At 39.6% G+C, this 16067-nt stretch overlaps 1 protein-coding gene across 2 annotated transcripts in view; it reads right to left on the minus strand.

Moving 5' to 3' along the window:
• Positions 1-549: 549 nt before the first annotated feature.
• Positions 550-16067, minus strand: part of GALNT7 (polypeptide N-acetylgalactosaminyltransferase 7) — an 81821-nt gene continuing 66303 nt past the window's right edge. For both annotated transcript variants that reach the window (XM_030884622.2, XM_045286885.1), the window contains exons 8-11: positions 11105-11323; positions 8081-8179; positions 7005-7133; positions 550-3188 (exon numbers count right to left, since the gene is read on the minus strand). In XM_030884622.2, the coding sequence (XP_030740482.1) occupies positions 3051-3188; positions 7005-7133; positions 8081-8179; positions 11105-11323 (585 nt within the window). In that variant the 3' untranslated portion in view covers positions 550-3050. The remainder of the gene's footprint in view (positions 3189-7004; positions 7134-8080; positions 8180-11104; positions 11324-16067) is intronic.

The raw sequence follows: 16067 nt of genomic DNA on the forward strand, positions 1-16067 counted from the left end.
GGCCCTTTTTCCGATCATTGGGCTTTTTACAAAGAAGTTTAAGAATAGCCAAAGCTATTGGCAAGCGAAAGGCCAGGAAGATTGAGCTGAGGAAGTTTTCCCCATTATGAGAATGCACCTGCTCATTCTCTGGACAGCAAGAGCTGCTCTGGGTCTCACTTTACCCCTTCCACTCTACAGCCAGCCCTGCTCTTGCCTCTTCATCTTTCTTTTGGTTCCCCAAACTCAATGAACACTGAAAAGAAACAAGTTTTAACTCCCTTGAGGATGTCAAAACTGCTGTGTTGGTGTGATACAAAGAGCCCAGAATTCTTTAGAGAAAGATTAGAGACATGGAAGAAATGCTTCCAGAAGTATAAAGACTTAGATTGAAGATATGTTGAGAACTAATAGCTTTGCATTTGGATATTTTGTTTAATAAAGATTTCTATAATTTTATAGCAATACTCTTGACTTACTCTGAACCAGTAGAACAGCTGATTAACAAAGAGTGTTGCTAGAATTAATTGGATACATGCTTTTAAAAAAAATTCTATGCATAGACAACCATTAGTAAAAATAAGTTTATTAAATTTCTTTTTCACAGATAAATGAGCTTTGAGCACATGTATCAGAATTCTAACTAAACACATAACCACACAAAACCTAAAACTCTGATTTATAATATTTTACCTACGTGAGTAAATCTTATAAACAATATCAAGTAAATCCCTTTAAATGCTCAGTGTTTAGATTTAGAAATGATTACAAATATGGAAAAAAGCCCATCGATTAAAATACAATATTTTATTTGGTTTCTCACCTAAAAAACAAGCAACCCAGAATTAAGATATACATAAGCTTCTCAAATTTATCCCTAATAAAATTTGAATATTATACAATTTCTACAGAAACATACAGTGTATCAAAATCTGCATAAATCAAATTTATAAAATGTAAGAAATGCATAGTGATATTATCAACTTACAAAGCAAGGATATGGGAATTATTTTCAAAGCAGCCTACAGTAGAAAATAGTCATTATGGCAGCCGCTTATTTTTTTGTGTGTTTGGTAAGTTTTCTGGTTTCTTTCCATAGATGATTTTCTTTTAATGAACTGCACAAAATGCCCATTTAAAATTCACATAGTTAATGTGCCACCTTTTTTAGCTAGGCCTCTGCATAGTTAGCAAGTTTAATGACCTGTTCAACGTGGACAATGACACGTATTTGCAAACACACAAGTAATCAACATACCAATTCTCTTAATTTCTTTTTTATAGTTGATTTATTTTGCAATTCTATAAGTGTATAAATGTATTCCTTTTAAATATCCAGAGAGTTGAATGAAAGTTAAAATGGTTGATCACAGATTAGTAGCAAAATACAAATTGGCATTTCAAAAATTATAAATAAAATTCAGTTGTTTAGGGTGCTTACCCCTAGGCTTGACTCTCTGTATTTAGAAACTAAGCTTAGACGAAAGAAATTTGTAGACTATTCTTTGAAACAAGTGTAGTTTTCTTCTTTTCTTTTTTCAGGTTTTAATTAAAAATGTTTTCCTCTGGCAGTAGTTTGTGAATTCATTTCATTGTAGTATCATTATCACAAGATAAGAAATGATTAATTTACTCGCCATTTCCCCTTACCTTCCCCCTACTCCCAACATTCATAAATTCTGTATTTTAAATCTTTTGGTTAATATAAGACAATATAGACATTAAATCTAACTGACTGTTCAATATTTGGTTCTCTTTGAGTAGGTATGTTTTGACAAAATTTTTAAGTCCAAATAAGTTCTTTTCTCTGAAAAATACTAATAAAAACACACTTCCTAAAAAGGACAAATTATACACTAGGAATTAACACCCGATCTAACTGAAAATGATTCATATTGTTAACAAACACTATTTGTAGATAACCTTATCTTTTTACTTGAAAAATATTTTAAAAAGAAAAACATGCAGGGGATTTCATTTGGATGAAGATATAAATGAAACATTAATTCACTCTTGGCTTCAAAGATTGCTTAGGGTAAAATGCCAGGGGTTTTCTAAGACTTGCTATAACAAGGGCTTGGAAATTCTGACTAGGTCAGCATGAAGTTTAGACATGTTTACAATGGTGTTTTCTTTAAACTGATAATTCATCAAGCTGATAATTATGTGTAGTTTTCTAAAATGACAGGTACTAAGGAAAAAGAAATCCCAGATGTCAGTGGACAATTTTTCTCAATGCTGGAATAACCCTTGGCTATCTGAGGCATTGGTAACAATGGGAGACATTGGTAATGCCAGGAGGTGAGGGCGTTAGTGCCTCACATTCTCCAAACCCAGTAGCCTTCGAATGGCCCATGCTATCATATAACATTCAACTTTAGAGTAAATGGTAGCACATAAATTCATTTCCAAGTCGTAAAAGTATTCCTCATACAGGCGACAAGTCCATTGTAACCAACCTCATAGATTTCATCAAAGGCTCTTGAAATATACACCGAGAAATGAAAGAGGCACTAAATGTGTGGAAATTCACCTTTCAAAAAAGCAGCATGACTGTGAAGGAAGGCCACCTTGGCTAATAACCTGTGGCAGTGCTTCAAAAGATGTCAATTTAAATAAAGACACGACAGGTTGATAATCACCAAGTAATAGATGAAATTCGGTTATGTCAACCTTTTTTCAAGTGTATTAAAAAAAATTTTTTTTTAAAGATAACAAAACAAACTGCCTTTCAGACCCCTGAGTGTAATCCCAAAGAAGACAAGTGCTTTCAACCCTGTCTTAATAAAACAGAGCTAAATGCACATATTACCAATATCATCTTAAGACAAGACAGAACAAAAAAGATGTAAACATCTACAGAGTTTAAGGTAAAAGCAGTTTTGTAAACAGTAACTGCAGATGATAAATGTTATTGTAAAATCACAGTTTATCAATGTCTTTCAAACTGATCAGGAGGTTCGGGGTGTGGATCTGCACAGGATTAATAACAGTTGCAGCAGGTTTCAGGCGGTTTCAGTCCTGTACAAATTGATGTGTCAGTAGGTAGGTTATTGTTTTCTCTCTTCTTCCTAGACAGTATGGATGTTGTTCATTTCCCATGTTTGCGTTGCTTTACTGGAGTCACATTTGGAGATAAACACTTGATGGAGGACCTCTGAGCGGTCTAAGCACTTGCCTGAAGGAATGTGCGTAAACTTGTGCAGGGTCTGTAAAACACAGGAAGGGAAACAGAGTTCAAAATGTGGACCGACATTAGAAGCCATACGGAAATGATTTAAGCCAATTGGATGGGTTTAAAGGAACCATACTTCACTCTTTGAATTTCTGTGGTTAGTATCCCAATTCCTTTTATTGTTCAATCAAAATGTAATACTCAGTCTTCAAATTCAAAGGATGTAAACGCAAATTCATCATCTTCCACTGTAAACCCACTTCTCTAGTTCCTGTCTTGGCTAATGCTAATACAATTTCCTCATTGTTAGGATAAAAGGACGCACTCTATACTTTCCTTCATTCCACCAATCACTGACTCTGGTTCCCTTCCCATTCCCACTGCAGATGGCTTTGTTGACCCTTCCTTCATCGTTGGTGTGGTTTCTTCAGTGTAGACCAGTGGCTCTCAAAACCTGGTCCTTGGGCTTCTGGGGTTATCTCTGATCTTTTTGAGAGTTGGTAGAGTAAAAATCACTTTCATAATAAAACAAAGATTTTGCCCTTTTAACTGGCTTTCTCCTTAGGGCGGAAGAGCAATGCAATGGTGAGTCAACGTGCGGGGATGGAGCAGGAATCCAGGCAATAGTGAGGCAGCAGTACCCGCTGTGCTGATGGTTAAAAAAGAGAAAGCGCCGATTGCACTTAGGAATATCCTTGGATGGATAAGAAAAAAAATGACTAATTTTATTAAATTGTGGCCCTTGACTATACTTTAAAAATATTACTCTATGAGAAGAAATGGGAACTATGCATAATGTACTTCTGCTGCCTAGTGAAGTAGGATGGTTATCAACAGGAAAAGCACTTGTAGGACTGGGTTGGGGATGGATTAGCTATTCTTTTCCCTGGGACACCACTTTGACATGAAATAACAACATGAATATAGACAAATAATTATTCAGATTTGGATTATTCAGACATTCCTGTCATCAAGAAAAATGAAAATCAATAGTCCCAAAATATTTTTTTTCAAGCAGGAGTTTGAAAAACTAGTATCACCATGGACATGACAGCTTTATCAAAGTTACAGACTTTTCTTTTGGGACCTGTGGTTATATTTGAATGTGATTTTTGATATTCTAAAAAAGGATACGTGTCAACATTTCAAAGACCTACATAACTCAAAACCATACTGTATATACTCGAGTATAAGCCGACCCAAATATCAGTTGAGGCACCTAATTTTACCACAAAAACTGCACTAAAAAAGGGCTGAAAAAACCTGGCTTATACACGAGTACATATGGTAACAACTACATAACCAATATTTTCCAAGTGAACAATGCATGATGTTATAAAAACACACTGGTAAAAAAAAATCCATTCAAAGTCTAAGAGAGATGAATGAATTTTAATAAGATAGACATGATTATGCTCACTGATCTGACTTCAGAGTCCAACTTGCAAATAACACTGCACACGTATAATGAGGTTATTGTTACTTTTACATGAGTTTAAGACATGATGGCAATGAGTTTGGCTAATACATAAAGACTCAGCATTTCTGAACTACTGATAGTTATAACCCATATAAACAAAGACTGTCTGGGGGCTGATGTGCAGGGAGGGTTCTCAGCCACTCGCAGGAGTGTTTAAGGGTTCAGAGACCCACACGTTTGAGAGCTGCGGCTCCAGCTGATCTTGCTTTCTAGTTCTTATTTCCTAAAACATCAGTTGTTTGCTGTCACTGCCTTCCAAATGCCAGTTACTCTTCAAAACCTAAAAATGAAGCTCCGTGCTCTTTCAGGTGGTGTGCACATCAGGGAAACAAAACTAACCATAATTCCTAGAATTTCACACTTTTAAGCCACGTTTCTGTTCATCCAGTTTTCATATTTACCTTTCCTGGAAAGTCCCTTTTTTTCAAGTGATCACAGGGATTTTTAAGACAATCATTTACACGAACGTGAATGGTGGCAGTGTACCACAATTCTGTGGGAGACCAGTTGCTGACCTCACATGTTTACCCCACGTATGTCAGAGTCAAACTGAGCTCCATAGGCTGTTCAGTGGCTGATTTGTGGGGGGGAGATCACCAGGCCTTTCTTCCAAGGTGCCTCTGATTAAACCCTTTTCATTGGGTTAGCAGCCAAATGCATTAAACACTCGCACTACTCAGGAACTCCTGGTTACTGTTCGGGGTGGAAATAATGGGTGGGTTTTTGTTTGTTTGTTTTAAATTATTTTATTGGGGGCTCATACAATTCTTATCACAATCCATACATACATCCATTGTATCAAGCACATATGTACATTTGTTGCCCTCATCATTCTCAATACATTTAGCCCTTCTACTTTAGCCTTAAATATCAGCTGCTCCTTTCCCCCCTCCCTCCCCACTCCCTCCCCCCGAAAGTCTTTTTATACCTCAATACATGGTGCAGTGATGTAACCCTCATGAAATTCATAAAACATAATTCTTCTCTTGCTTTTTAAGGTATTTTGCTTATTTTTATTTCTAAGTTTTTTCTTCTCTGCTATTTTAGTATAATAAGTTTAAGCAACTTTTGAATCACTCATTACTGGAATTCACTGAATATTTAATAATTTCTAATGTTTACATATACATATAGCCAGTGTGGTATCCTTTAAATATCTAAAATGTTCATTTTACGTATGGCTTCTTGATGGCAATTTCTGCTATTCTTTTGCTAATTATTTATTTTTCTTTGTGAAAACAAGTGCTTTTGTCTGACCGGTTTATGTGAATGTCCTCTTTCCTAATTTTCTACTCACTGCCATGTAGGGGATATGGACTCACGGTGACCCTAGAGGGCAGGACGGAACTGCCCCTGTGAGTTCCCAAGAGTGCAACTCTACACTGGAGCAGCCAGCCGTCTTTCTCCCATGTTGTGGCTGGTGGTTCCAAACTGCTGACCTTGCAGACGGACCTCACGTATACCCACTCTGACACCCCGGCTCCTTTAACTTATTAGAAGGAAAAAAACAAAACCCAGCAGCTCGCATGTGTTTATGACTTGAAAGTTAATTATTCCTGAATGATGGTAACTCGGAATACGGTCACAAGATCATTACTACATAGCTTACATAACAGATAGTGTATGAAAGCACAGATGAATAAACAAAATTGAGGCTTGCCAGTCTTAGTTTGGGGCGGGTTTCCTAACTTTTTGTTTCCTCCGTCGAGGCTTTTGGAAATGATGCATTAATAGATTGGATTCCTCCATTTGCCACCGAACTTTCCGTACTCACGCCTGAAAGGGAGAAACTACCCTAATAGCCAGTGCCAACTGAAAAAGTAAATTTCATCATTAGAGCAAAGGCCACCATTTCCCCGTTTTATTTCTAAAACAATGCTAAGGAAATTGTGGAGGCCTCCAGCGCCAACATTTCCATTTGTTTGTCTCTACCGCCACCTGCTGGGTGGACATGAAGCAGCAACCAAGGGCTTTCATGGCATCCATAGGGAGACTTCTTAAAGGAATCACTTTCTGGCATCCATCCGGAGGCTTCTAAGGAATCACTCACTTAGATTTTAAAACTTGGATTTTGACACTGAAACGGTGATGATGAACGTCTCACCAAACTCTGATGTTCCTGTGTGACTGAAATTAGCAGAAGGCCTTCCTGGACACCGCTATGACATTATATGACGATATTGCACCAGAGAATAAAAAGCGTTATGGAATAATGTGCTAGGAGAACCCATACAAATAACTAAATGAAAGGAAAATGCAAGTCAACTCGAATGTAAGTTTTATGATTTATTCATCTAAATTCTACCTGCTAGGTGTTTTTGAAAAGAAAATAGCATATAATATTATTTCAGAAGTTGAAATGCAGAATACCTTAAAGTACTGCCATTCCTTAAACTCATTTAGATTACAGTGTGTAATCATAACTTTTGATCCATCAGGGCCCTTTGTCAAACATTGGTCGTACTGCATGAGCTGATTAGCTTCATTGATTCGGAAAAGCTATAAAAAAAAACAAAACAAAACAAAACAGGCATCTTCTCTATTAATACACATACAAAAGAAACATAGTTCCTAGAAATGAGATCAATTAATGCACTTATTTTTCTGGTGTTGAGAATTTTTACGTTTAGAGATAGAAGGTATACTTGATGGTAAGGAAGACCATTCTTTTTGTTTTTAATCATTTCACGGGGCTCCTAGAGCTCTTATAATAATCCATACATCAATTGTATCGAGCACATTTGTACATATGTTGCTATCACTATTTTCCAAACATTTCCTTTCTATCTGAGCCCTTGGTATCAGCTCCTCTTTTTTCCCTCCCTTCACCCACCCGCCCACCCTCACGATCGCTTGATAAAGGGAAGACCTTAACTTCTTGGATAGCAAATAGGTTAATTAGTTCATATTTTTGTGTATTAACTGGGAAAAAAAGAAAAAGTAGAATTTGGTCTGATAATAGTTTCACAATGTAAATTAGAGGCAAGAAATACATTTACATAAAGGATTTTCAAAAAGTTTGTGGAAAATTCCATTATATGATAATTCCATTTTTTAACAAACTTTTTGAAGTCTTTGCATATTAGTGAAATATACATTATGGAAACATTATAGTATATTGAAAAAATCTTGCGGAGTACTGAACATTATTTGCCAAAAAATTTTCAGGGAGTTAGACTTACACAGTTATGGCAGTGACAGAAATATATGCCCTGACAAGAATATATGTTAATTTTTTAATGATAGATAATTCTAGATTCTAATAGCCTCTGTGAAAACCAGTGTTGTTACCTCCTTCAATTAAGTGAATGTTTTAGCACTGTTAATTTCCACAGAATATTTCACTTTATCCAAACGAACCAAATTAAGAAATTAAAACTCTATGATCAGCAAGCCTGGTGGCTCTTAGTGCAGACCAGTTGAAATTCAGAAGGAAGGTTACTTACCTGGTTACCTCCCATCCTGTGGCAGGGGCCCAGTTCAACAATGCCTCCGTTTGTTTTCCCCATACTATCAATGCAGTAAGCAGTTTCAAAACCTCTGATCTGAAAAATGAACAAAGAACCAAAAGTCGGGCAACAATTGAGATTTTAATGATTGCAACAGTCTTAGAAGAAATACACCAGAAGGCTCCTTAGAAGCGAGGATTTAGAGAAAGTGTGATCTTGAAGGGTGCTGAAGTCTTTGCTTAGTGAAACGGGTAAAAGGCTGCAGTGTAAGGGAGCAGCTTGAGTGTCTTTTGTTGGTGTTTCCTTTATTCCCAAACTCTCAATGTTGGGCTTCCTTAAAGGTGGGTTCTGAACGCTCTTCTTTATCGCCATTTTCCCTTTAGTTGACCATTTAGTCCCATAAGACAATCTACCTGTTGATGGTCCCATGTATATCTTGAAGGTGACTTTAAGCTTCAGAATTGGGCAGCCTGCCATCTACCCCAAAAGTATCCAACAGGCACGTAGGGGCTCAGAATACCAAGGGAGACCTTGCAATTCCCCACCCCGCATCGTTTTCCCCATCCCAAGAGCCATCTAATCAAACACTCAAAAAAAAAAATTGGTTTACTCTCATCCCTTTACCCGCACATGCCAGTCCATCAGTGAGACCTTCTGGATCTACCTCCCAGTGAACTACGTAAATTCACCGTTTCTGCTCCTCTCCACCTCTACTCTTGCCATGTCAGTCCAAGCCATTATCAGCTTTTCATGGAACTACCCCAACCTGTTGCCGCTGGTTTGCTTCTGACTCCTGCATGTACCACGAGTCAGAGAGCAGAACTGTCCATGGGGCTCTCGGCTGTTACCTTCACAGAAACAGATTGTGAAGCCTTTTTCCATGATGACTCCAGGAGGGGTCAAACCACCAATCTTTATGTTTGTAGTCGAATACAAACTTTTGTGCCACCCACGGGCCTGGGCGACCCTAAGAGTTTCCTAATTGGCGTTCTGGTTTCAACTCTAAATCCTCAAAACATGGTGATTAAAAACAAAATTATAAATCGACATGGTACCTTTTTGTTTAAAACCCTCCCACATCTTCCCATCACCTCTGGGACAGAGGCCTCCCTCCTCACCATGGCCTTCAAGCCTGGCCTGGGCCTGCCTCTCCAGTTTCTTGTTTTCTGGGCAGCACTTCTTGACTCAGAACTTTCACCTCTCTTTGCTTGGAACACCCTTGCCGGCTCATACCATTGAGAGTCAGGGAGGCCTCACCTTCTCAGGGAGGCCTTCTCGACTCTGTCCTGGAGTCCTCCTACCCACAGGGTTACTTTTCCTAACACAGTCCTTGCTGCCATCTGCCATTATCTTCTTGTTTTCCTGACTATTTTTGTCTTTCTCCCTACCAACCCTAAGTAGAATGAGAGTTGCCAAAGGAAAAAGGACTTTGCTTGTTTTCTTTTCTCTAAAAGAGTGGCATACGGTAGGTCTTCAACAAATGTTTGTTCAATAAATAATTAAGAAAAAGCATAGAGATTTGAAAGGTCAGGGTGCATTTTATGATACCTCTAAGAGAGTAGCATAAGGCATGTGGGTAGATGTAATTAGAATCCAGGTTACAAAGGCAGATTTGAAGATATAAAATTGCAGTACAGATTAATGTCTCTTTTTTTTCTTTCTGTTATCGGTTACTTTTAGTTTCTGTATTTTCAGTTTGAGTGCCTCTTACAGATGGGTGTCTGAACTAGTCTATGGGGACCCAGTGGTGACCACAATCCAGAACAGCTTACAGACTGGTGAGGTGACAGCTATTTGAGGTCCTAGGAGAACACATGGAATGAACATAGGAGTGTATCTTTTCCAGAGAGTGGGAAAGAATAAGACAGGCTTTTCAGTATTGTGATCTTTACATTGAGAGCAGTAGGTTACATTGGAATTAGTCAAGAACGATAGTGTAGTACAGGGAAGGGAATGAACGGTGTTCCATACTGGTGCAAAAGTTAGGAGGGAGAACGTATAGCTCATAAAAACCTGTAGGAAGAATGGGTGATTGAGTGGTGGGGGTAGTTGAAATTAACCAGTTAAAAACAGATCTGGGAAGTTATCAGACCATTCCTCCCCATGATTTCCATCAAGAATTTTCTTCTTTCAAATTAGATGGTGCCCGACTATCAGATCAAATAGCATCTGGGGTCTTAAAGGAGTGTTTTCAAACAGGCAGCCATTTAAGTGAGATGTCAACTAAGTCCACATGGAAGAAGCACACCTTTATCAGTCACCGAAGGATTATAAATCTATAATCTGATATAGGAGGGACCAGTATCAGAGCCTACACTGTGAGAATCCGGTCTGCAGAAGGCTATGGATGACAGTGGGAGCCCAAGATATGTTTGTGGTAACTACACTGGAAATGAACCTCCGGTGATTCTCCTCTATCCAGAATATAGGGATGGGAGGAAAGTGATTACTAAACAGAGGGCATTGGAGAGATGACTACACAAGACCAAAAGGATGAACCTGACGTGAACAGTTAAAACCTTGTCAGTTGACACCCCGTCGGTCCCCCTGATGCACATTAGGCCTGATCTAGTTTTCAACATTTTCTGTAGTTTTTTGTTTGTTCATATTGGGGTTCATTTCAGATGGGTTATATCATTGGAGGTCACTCTTGAGTTTTTGCTATATTTTTCTGTTTTTCAGTATATGAAACCCAAGATGATGAACCTAGAGAGACACCAAGTAGAATAAGGGCTTTTCTGGAGGGTGGTGGTGCAGTGGTGGTGGTAGGGTGTCTGTGTATAAAAGGAAGCGGATGTCAAGGAGTTCAGGAAGAAAAAGAATGTTTCGAAACATGGTAGCAAGTGCACAATACTAGTTGATGTGAATGAATGATGGAATGATGAAGATGTCTGGATTAACTTCCAATACAATGGTTTTGAAAATAAGAAAGAATTTTCTTCTCTCATATATAATTTTCACTTCTCACTGCCTTTTAGCAAACTCACACACTTTGAGCCCTGAATATCAGTCTGTACTTACCTCTCCCCAGTCCACATTTTTGGGTGGCAGAGGGTAATGTGAGGTGATATCATAAGCTATTTCTTCCATGAACCATTTAAAACTCTTGCAGTTGTGATCTTCTCGGAACTTTTTCAGCTCAGATATATCTCCGTATGGTAATGCCTTTGATTCCGGACGGCTGGCATAGAAGTAGTCTTTGTATTCATCCCACCAAACCTCTACAACTCTAACATAATTCTGTGAACAAAGAAGTTAAAATCAACAATAAGAATGTGTAATTATCATAACTTGCCCAGTGTTGTGCATGCTACAGTGAAAAGCCTCCAGGCCATCAAGTCACGTCCTCCTCGCCGGTGCGACAGAGCACAGCGAGCGGCCCTGGGGGGATTCCCGGACTTGCGATCTTCCCAGGAGTGGATGCTTCCATCTTTCTCCAGAGGAGCAACGGGGGTGGTTGACCTTGGGGATGGCAGCTGGGTGAGTCCCCCCTCCGCCACCAGAGCTCCTCAGACAAACCACCTGAGATGTGCGGAAGGTGTAACCAACACAAGCCATTTAATTTCAGTGGGGCCTGGGACTGAGTTAAGCAAGAAATACGAGTGAGCTAATGACTTTAATATGTCACTTGCCAAGGGTAATTATGCTATGAATATGCAACCAAAAAAGAGTAATATCTACAGATCTGCAATGACTGAACTGGAAGATCATGTAAGATCCTATATTCTATCCTTCATATCGAGGACGAAATTAAAGACCAGAGAAGGGTTATAAAGGCCCAGCTGGACACTGCTTCTGCTTTCAGACTGCTCTCTTTCTAACAGAACAACACACTACTTGCATTCATAGTAGAATCGCATTTCAGGTTAAAATTTCATGTCAGAAGCCACTAGGAAAAATAACAGCCTTGATATATATATATATATATATGTTAAGTGGCACTATTGATTTTGTTACAACTATATGAGAACCATTTTATTATAAATCAGAATTAACAGGATCATTTCCCCAGTTGAACAACTAAAAACACAAAACTTACAAAGTGATAAATGACAAAGCTGCACCACTGAAGGTTTTGCTGCATGAATGGATACATGCATGAATGGACTATATCTAGAATGAGCACACGTGCAATCTATTCCCTCGACCACTGCTGGCACCACAGACAGATCGTACATATTTTTTTGGCTTTGTGGGACATATGGTCTCTGTCACAACTATGCAACTCTGGTGTTGTAGTGAGAAGACGTCCGTAAATACAATAGAAACATATGCGTGTGGCTGTGCTCCAACACAACATTGGAAGGGGCCAAATGTGACCTGGGGCAATTGTTCACTGAGGCCTGTTCTCCCTCACCATAATCCAGATTAAGTTCTCTCTAGGCTAGAAGAGAGCTGTCAATGGGTAAGCACACTATTGCCAAAGTCCTTGGGTTCAAAAGAAGTTTTTAAGAAGCAGTACTTCAGGAGATCATATGGTATTATTGCTAAATATTTTGAATCCATATTAGTGCCTGGATGTAGAGAACAACTACATGATCCATGTCTAGATACTCAAGAACACAAAGATTCACGCACACATATGCGGTTAAGCTGACCAAAAAGGACACTGAATTGTTAGAGGTCAAGAAAGCCAGAGGGGCATATGGAAGAGATCTGTTTGGCTCAGTGTTAACTCACTCCCTACCATCGAGCTCAGTGTTAACTCACTCCCTACCATCGAGCTCAGTGTTAACTCACTCCCTACACTGAGTCACATGGCCCTGCAGGTCAGGGGAGCACTGCTCCTATGTTTCTGAGATGGTGACTCTTTACAGAAGGAGAAAGCTTTGTCTTTCTCCCTCATGACTGCTGACCTTGCAACTAGCAGCTTAACACATGAGCACTCTGCCACAGGGCTCCTGCTTTGTCTTGAAAGAGTGTTTCATTAGGTGGGGAAGGTATTCAGGTCAAATTGAAAAGCAAATGACAGATCATGGTACACTTGGAGGCCTGGCAAGTCATTCACAGTCAGTGGAATGCAGGATTCACCGAGCAATGTGCTTTAGTTTCCTGAGTGTCAGATAGAAAAGTGAGAGTCCTTCTCTCACAGTGTGTGAGAGACACACTGTGTCTTGCTAATTGTGACAATGAAGGTAAACATCTGTGTAAAGCATGTATTTATATTTGTACATAGCAATCATCCAATAGCTGTTTGCTATTATTATTAAATGATATTTTAAGAACTTTGAATTTTATGCTTAAGATGGGAAAAAGCAAGCAACTGACATTGATTTAATTTTCAGAAGAAAAAGGCTATGTTAAATGGAAGGGGAACAAATTTGATGGCAGAGAGCCAAGTGGGAGGCTATTTAATACCCATGGGAGAGAGCTGAGAGCCTTGAACAAGTATAGGAAAGGAGAGAGTTAAGAGACAGGCATGAGGTAGAATCCCCAGGGATTGGGCACGGGGATAGACAATACAGGAAAAGAAGTAGCTTTGGTGGGAAAATAGTAAAAGTGCAGCTTAGACTATGTACTGTATGAACCATATGAGAGAGCTCTAACCGAAAAGTTCTAGCAGAAAATTGGCTACAGAAGCCTGAAACTCGAAGGAGACAAACAAGCTGGAGAAAGACAATGGTAGCTGGGCACATGAGTGGTGGAAGCAGCTGATGCTCCGACTGGAGAAAAACAAGGTCCCAGACACACCCTGCAGTGCCTGCTGAGCACTGCATTCATTGGCTAGATGTGATGACGTTGTTGTTAGGTGCCATTGAGCCAGTTCTGACTCATAGTGACGCTATGTACAAGAGAACGAACCACTGCCCAAGCTTCTGCCATCCTCCCATTTATTGTCATGATATTAGGACAGCTGCACCTATTTTTTTTTTCTTAGTGGGTAAGAATTTCCCTCTCATTTCTTTTCCTTTTTTTTTCCTGGATGAAATCCTCTTGAACCAATTTGATTTTTTATTGGTAACTCCTTATTGTCCAAGAGGAGGATTTTCCTGCCCTTCCAGTAGGTCCTTGTGTGACTTCGGTGCCGTCTTGGATGTTTGCATCTTTCCCCTGCAGCCGAGACTTCGTTTGATCATCTCCAATGTAATTCGGCCAGATGGAAAGCTGTGTTGGCTTTCAAAACCTTGCTGACTTATCTCTGTCTCTCTTATCAACTGCCCCCAGTTGCATGTGTGCCCATAGGAACTTCTTCCTTTTGCTTTCATTACATTGAATCCCAGAAATTGACGAGCACCAGAATGGCATGCCTCTCCAAATTTATGAAAGTGGAACAAGAGCCACCTCACAATAGCTTGGCCAGAGAGAAAAGCCCTTGTCCTCCCAGCAATGGGCTATCTCAGCTTCGTGAACCTTTACTGGTTTGGTTCAGAACCGAGAAACCCTAACATGGCTGGAAAATGACCAGATCAACAGTATATCTATCTTCATGACTACATTATGTCTTCAACTACCCTCCCCAGTTAAAAATTCCCTTTCTCTCGGAAGAAGATGACTTCCTAAAACTCTCATTTTAGGAAGGATACAGAGAGAACAGAATGGTATGGGAACAAGTGTAGGAGACACTGGAATTATTATGACACTTTCTGGTAACTGTGACTGGGGAAGAGGGCTGGAAGGGTCCTTACCTACCACAGTCCTGTTTGCAGATACCTTTCTAAAGATAAGTTAACCCAGTTATGACAGGTCAGAGATGTCTTAAGTGGTGGCACATCTACTGGTCTTTCAATTCCTTCAGTCTTGTGATGGCGGACTTGACTGTGACTGCAGTCACCAGCGACTGTTTTCATGCAGAAACCACAGTGCCAGATCCCCACAGCTCGGCTCTTCTTTTTGGCTGTGCGGCAGAAGGAGTAAGTGTGTTGGGGCATGTTGGCGGATTCAGTTTTCTTCACTATTTTCCTGAGGGAGGCACCATAACAGATGCTTTATTTACCCACGATCCCAACCTTCTTGGCGTATTTGGCCATCAAGCCCCAAATACGTTTCAAGCACCGAGAGCAAGGACATTCGCCATTTTACTGAAAAAGGTTCCACTATCTTTTCAGGTCCATGAGCTTTGATAAGTACATATTACCCATCTTAGTGATGCATCTATGGACCAGTAGATGTGATTTTGATTAATACATTAATTATACTGAAATACTATGCATTACAATAAAACAATTTGGTTGTCTCTAAATAGCGGTTACATGTTGGGCTACTAACTGCAAGGTCAGCAGTTCAAAACCACCAGCTTTTCTTTGGGAGAAAGACGAAGCTTTCTACTTCCGTCAAAGCGTTACATTCTCGGAAACCCATAGGGACAGTTTAACTCTTCCCCATAGGGTCACTATGAGTTAGAGTCGACTTGACAGCAGTGCGGTAGAGTGAAAAGTGTTCTAAAGGAAATGTTCATGTCAGAGAGGGGGGAGAAGGGAGAGGCAGATTGCAACAGGACCGGGGATAATCACAAGACTGTTCGTCTTTGAGTTGCAAACAGTATTAACTAAAAGCAACACTCAACAACTTGATTTTTTTCACTAGAAATATTCCTAATATGACTCCCTTCATTTTGTAAAACCTGACAAAATAATATTTTACTCTTGTGAATAGCAAAAGCTGGCTGGTATTTTCTTTCCCACTATTTACATACAGAAGTGTCAGTTCTTCTAAAATTTATTTGAGCTGTTTCCAGGGAAGACATGCAGTATAGACATTCTACTTTCTGCCCTTACAGAAGGGTCTCGGGGAGGAGACGAGCCAGTCAGGGTGCGATGTAGCAACAATGAAACCTAAACTTTCCTCTAGTTCCTAAATGCTCCCTCTTCCCCCACTATCATGATCCGAATTCTACTTTGCAAGACTGGCTAGACCAGAGGATGTACACTGGTACAGATAGGAACTGGAAATACAGGGAATTCAGGACAGATGATCCCTTCAGGACCAGTAGTGTGAGTGGCGATGCTGGGAGGGCAGAGGGAGGGTGGGTTGGAAAGGGGGAACC

This window comes from Echinops telfairi, unplaced genomic scaffold (assembly GCF_000313985.2).
Source record: "Echinops telfairi isolate 266 unplaced genomic scaffold, ASM31398v2 ScPeMD7_9;HRSCAF=40, whole genome shotgun sequence".
NCBI lineage: Eukaryota > Metazoa > Chordata > Mammalia > Afrosoricida > Tenrecidae > Echinops > Echinops telfairi.